The sequence below is a fragment of the Suricata suricatta genome, chromosome 10, assembly GCF_006229205.1.
Source record: "Suricata suricatta isolate VVHF042 chromosome 10, meerkat_22Aug2017_6uvM2_HiC, whole genome shotgun sequence".
Lineage (NCBI taxonomy): Eukaryota > Metazoa > Chordata > Mammalia > Carnivora > Herpestidae > Suricata > Suricata suricatta.
The window spans coordinates 121,340,840-121,346,348 of NC_043709.1; the positions used below are offsets into that span (position 1 = coordinate 121,340,840).

A 5,509-nucleotide genomic window follows, 5' to 3' on the forward strand; every position below is an offset into this window, starting at 1 on the left:
GGAGCGGCGAGGCCGAGGCGGCGATCGCCTCCAGGTCGGACCCCAGGGACGAGAAGCTGGCCCTGTACCTGGCGGAGGTGGAGAGGCAGGACAAGTACCTGCGGCAGAGGAATAAGTACCGGTTCCACATCATTCCCGACGGCAACTGCCTGTACCGGGCGGTCAGCAAGACGGTGTACGGGGACCAGAGCCTGCACCGAGAGCTGAGGGAACAGACGGTGCACTACATCGCCGATCACCTCGACCACTTTAGCCCCCTGATTGAGGGCGACGTGGGGGAGTTCATCATCGCCGCCGCCCAAGACGGGGCGTGGGCCGGCTACCCGGAATTGCTGGCCATGGGGCAGATGCTGAATGTGAACATACATTTAACTACTGGAGGGAGGTTGGAGAGCCCCACGGTGTCCACCATGATTCACTACTTGGGCCCCGAGGATTCCCTGAGGCCTAGTATTTGGCTCAGTTGGCTCAGTAATGGACATTATGATGCGGTGTTCGATCACTCCTATCCCAACCCGGAGTATGACACCTGGTGCAAACAGACTCAAGTGCAAAGAAAACGCGACGAGGAACTTGCCAAATCCATGGCCATATCCCTGTCCAAAATGTACATCGAACAAAATGCATGCTCTTGAAGTGTCTGGAAGCCCGCAGCCCGGGAGAAATGCAGACGTAATTTGTGTTGGGAGGATTATGAACTCTAATCAGGGTAACAGCACTTTTAAACTTCCCAGTAGATTTGCTGTAGGTGTAATGCCTTAATCCTTTGGTTGAATGTTTCCTCCTCTGAGCTGAAGGTCGCTGGGCACCTAAGTGATGTTTCCTGCCGGCTTCCGGTGGGCCTCCTGCTGTTCATAATTTGCTGTATAAAGTTGCCACTCCTTAGTTCGCGAGCTAGTTTCTCACGGTGTAAATGTGTTTATTCCTGGTGATCTGTTTTCTATACAGATGTATTTTTGCACAACATTTTTAAAAATCGGCGTACCTTCGTCCACGACGTGCGGCCCACTTTCACAGCTTTTCCAGCGTAAACCCAGAGAAGTGCTTTATATGAAGTTTATTACTCTGAACAGTTTGTGATTTAGTAGTTCCTTTAGGCTGTTCAACTTTGAATTTTATGATTCTTAGGTAATTCTTGCAACTGGATATTGATGCATTTGGGTTAGCAGAGGATTGGCCCATTCCACTTAATGACAAACAGATTTGTTGTTCCAGAAATCATTATTTTTCTAGAAATGGTAAACCTTTCAAAGAGAAAAACTTAAGGGAAGGTTGTGGGAATTCTCTTGAAGGGATAGGACCAGCTCTTACTTGAATGAAAGTCTGAGATTTGCTGATAGCACAGTGACAATTCTTGTGTACCTGGATTGGTGTTTAGATCGTCTGGTGCTCTGAACTGTTTTTATTTATATTTATCATTTTGGTGTAAAAGCATTTTAACTTTGTGACAGCTAAGGTGAGCCTCCTGCTTTGTATAGCTTCTGGGATTCATTCAGCTAAGAGCTCTGAAAAAATGCCTTGAATCAACCATTGCAGTGGTTTTTTGGCAAGAGAATACCGTCTTAATAGTTTATTCCTTTTAAATTCTCTCCAAAAGCAAAATAGGACTACCTGGGATTATGTACAAATAAAACCGCCTGTAAACAGATCTTGTATGGTTTGCTGGGTCAAACAAATGTTCCCCAACCTGAAATCTATCTTATTTCCACTTTAACTACTTTCAATCATATTTATTATGTACTGCAGTTTGTACTTTTTTATTTTGTAACATTTTGTGATTTTTTTGTACAATGCTGTATTTGTACAATAGAGCGACTCTCAGCCGATGGAATGAATGAATAAAACGTGTAATTTTACTTTTGCCACGTCTTTTTGGCCGAGGTGGTTTTACTTACATTTCAAAAGTGACACGTTTCTTAAACGTGTGTGGCTTTTTTCCACACGTGAAGCTGTCATGGAATTCTGAGGGAGGTTTCTTAAGTTCTCACACGAGCAGGGTAGGATAATCATTGGTCATTTCAAAGGATAAGTCTTCGTGAAATATAATTAAAAGGTGGAGTAACTCAGGGCATTGCTCTCATTATTTCTAATTATAATCCCTGTCAAACTGTAGAGGCCGGCTGATAAACAGAGAAGTGCAAGTACTGTGTCGAGCAGCACAGTGTCTAAGTATCTTAGTTTTGTGTTCCCCTTATTCTCAGCACAGATTTAAATACTTCAAAGAGTAACCAAAGCAGGGTCCTCATTTTTATCCAGTCGGGCATCTGGAGACCGCGGGAATCTATTACCTTTAAGATGTATTCATCGGATTTAGTTGACAGGTAACCCCTGTGTGTATGTATGATCTGGGTGTTTTGTTTATTGTGAAAAACAGCTAGTTGGGGTGTTGAACTTCACAGTTGAGGTGGGGTATGTTTATGTGTCACGGTTCTAGGCACGCTGGAGCCCGAGTTCATTGCTTCCCACATTTTTGGAAGAATGCCACTGGTTATCAGGACAATTTCCTTTAAATGTTAACTAGTGAATTAAAAAAAAAACTTAACTAATCCTGCATCTCTGCTCTTTTAGGTAAGATAAGGTTTCCTTATGGCTTCACTGACTGAATTGGGAAAAAATTATTTGAATTACCTGGCTCTTCCCTCTTCTCCCCTTTATTGAGACCTATCCTATAAAATTCGGATATGCTTAAAACTTGCACAAATGAATAGACAAGTTAGGTATAATTCCCTAAAAAGCATTCTAGAAGCCCGTTACTGTTTTTCTTTTAATGTTTTGTTTATATTTGAGAGAGCGTGAGCAGGGGAGGGTCAGAGAGAGGCAGACACAGAATCCGAAGCAGGCTCCAGGCTCTGAGCTGTCAGCACAGAGCTCTATGCGGGGCTCAAACCCACAAACTGTGAGATTATGACCTGAGCTGAAGCCAGACGCTCAATCAACTGAGCCACTCAGGCGCCCCTAGCCTGCTGTTTGGAAGAAACAGATTCTGGGTTCTGTTTCATTTTTGAATTAGAATCCCAACTCCTCAAGGGTAATGCCTTTAACCAAATTTAATGAATCCTACGATTGTATTGCATGGCAACACTTTTTTTAGTTTTCTTGCCTAAAAGATTTGTGTCTTTCCCATCCTTTCTAAGGCTTGGGTTGTTTTTTGTTTGTTTATTTAAGAAGTGTATATTGTACATAACTCTCTTATGCTCCGTATTTGTTCTCTACTGCCCTACCTGGTTTATATATTAGTATTAGCAGGCTGGATCACTGAAGAGGTAGAGATGTGACTTAATTTACTTTCCGTACACAGATTTGTTAACAGTATTCCTTCAGATCCTCTTTATAGCAACTAAGAGGCTCAACACTTTATGAAGGAAATACTTGATGCTGCGAGCCAGTGTCTTGAGCGTTTACTCCCTTCTCCATAAAATACAGTGGAGGAAGATAAAATCTGCCAGGAAGCCCAACTGCGGTTTCATGTCAGTATGAAAATCTTATTTTTAATTTGAAAACATTATTAAAGTGGTACATGAATAAAAGCTGATACAACAATTAGTGTAATTTAAAAAAAATCATTTCATTTAAAAATTAAATGACATGTTGAAATGTACTTTCAGCATTTGGGCAAAGACCTAATTCCCTGAACCTTTTGTCCGTTTTCCACTTGTGCTTTTTCTGGGAGATAAGAAAATGTGCTCATTTTTATATGTTTAATTGAACTAAGTAGTAAACTTACTGATAAGTGCCACAAGGACATGTACATCTGGTTTTTTTCACATGTGATTCTTTAATTCCATTTCTGAACTTGTAGTCGATACAATTTATATGCCAAAATTTTCATTAGGCACGTAGCCTCTCAGAAACCAAATTCTGTAGAGGAAATGCCTTAGGAGTCCTTGACCATCGAAATGGGTTAGCCTCAGCTTGGGTAAATAATCGTCATGCCATGTTTTCTTCATGATTTTTGTATTAAAAAAGAGGCTCTTGAGATAATCTCACTGCTTTATTAAAGTTTATGAGTTTTCCTTCTTTCCCTAAAAGGTGAAAAAGTTGAACTCTAAAATTTTACCATGTTATTCAGTGTGCTCATATGGAGGAAAAGCATTAGAGAATAAAAGTATGTTTTAAACCTTTGGACATCTGATAATAGGCAGGTACACGTCCTAGATAAATTTAAGTGTCTGTTTCTGATGTTTCATGTTCACACTTAGCCATCGCTTGTTGCATGAGTTCGTAAGTCCAGACCTCATTTGATATTCCTGGAGTGTCCGTAACCATCTCAAAGAGGCACCGAGAATCCAGGCGGTACTGAATTCCATTTCATTCCCTAAATGTCCTAAGTGCAATCAGCGTGGACTATATATTATGTTTGTTCCCTGTTGGATCGCTGGGCTCAAACCTAGTAAATGCTCAGGAAGTATTTGTTGAGTGAAAATGAATTGAAGGAAAGCGTGAGCTTTGGAAAATATTTGGGGGACGTGAAATTCAATAAAAGTGATTGGGTTCTACAATTAGTGGGAATTACCACTGATGAAGTTATTCTGAGCATGTTGAAGAGAAGTGTTCTAAAAAGACAGGAAAGTATGTAATTCTATAATGGAAAAAGTGGATTTTGAAACCCAAAGATCAGAAGTCGATGTTATCTGTGTCCTCTTCCAAACATCTTGAGAACCAAACTAAGAACAAGTATTTAAAAATAGAACTTCCATTAATCTGAAGTGACTTTGAAAGCGAGGCCTCACCCCAGGGGCCTTGCTCTGACTTGAGGGGTTGCACGTGTCTCGAGCCCAGTCCACGGCATTTCCTAGTTCTGTTCTGTTTTCTTTCTATAGCCTGGTTCGGAAGGAAATGTTGGACAGATTTCAAGCATGTTTTAGGATTGTTGTGTTCGACAGCACGGGCTTCGGGCTTACACCATCGGTCAGCGGGGCCTGGGCAAGCAGATCCATTAGGGGGAAAAGAATTCATGTGTTTCCTCCCACTGTGAATTAGGTCAGGGACTGTTCTAGGAGTAGAGGTCAGAGAGAGAGAGAGAGAGTGCACTGTCCTCAGATTACTGGTAGTAAGATCCTATCTAGCCTGGCTTTCGCAAATGAATTTTCTAATGGAGCAGTCTGTTTATGTATAAAATTTTAAACAAAACTGCCTTTGATAAAATTCTCTAGGAAACCATTTATGGTGCACTTATTTGCCTTTGTGAAATGACCATGTAGTTTCATCTTCCTTTAATGACTGAGGGCTTGCATGGCGGCATGGGTACGTGGAAGTGAAGCTTGGCCGCTTGCTGAGGTCTGAGAAGCCCCTTTGTACTTTAAAGGATCTCAGAGTGCTTAAGACTTCTATCTTTGTGTTTTATACTTTCCTGTCTCCTCCCTCAAACCCAGACTTCCCATCCTGATTTCCTAGGTTGAATTAAAGACACCAGTAAGCATGCTTGTCAGAATTGACTCTAGGATAATAGGAAATGGGTTTCTAATTTGAGAATAGGATGTACTGCTATGAGAAATGTGCTTATGCTTTA

At 41.3% G+C, this 5,509-nt stretch overlaps 1 protein-coding gene across 1 annotated transcript in view; it reads left to right on the forward strand.

The window, feature by feature from the left end:
• Positions 1–1,861, forward strand: part of OTUD1 (OTU deubiquitinase 1) — a 3,082-nt gene extending 1,221 nt beyond the window's left edge. The window contains exon 3 of the mRNA XM_029955584.1: positions 5–1,861. Coding sequence (XP_029811444.1) covers positions 5–635 — 631 coding nt within the window. The 3' untranslated portion in view covers positions 636–1,861. The remainder of the gene's footprint in view (positions 1–4) is intronic.
• Positions 1,862–5,509: the final 3,648 nt, after the last annotated feature.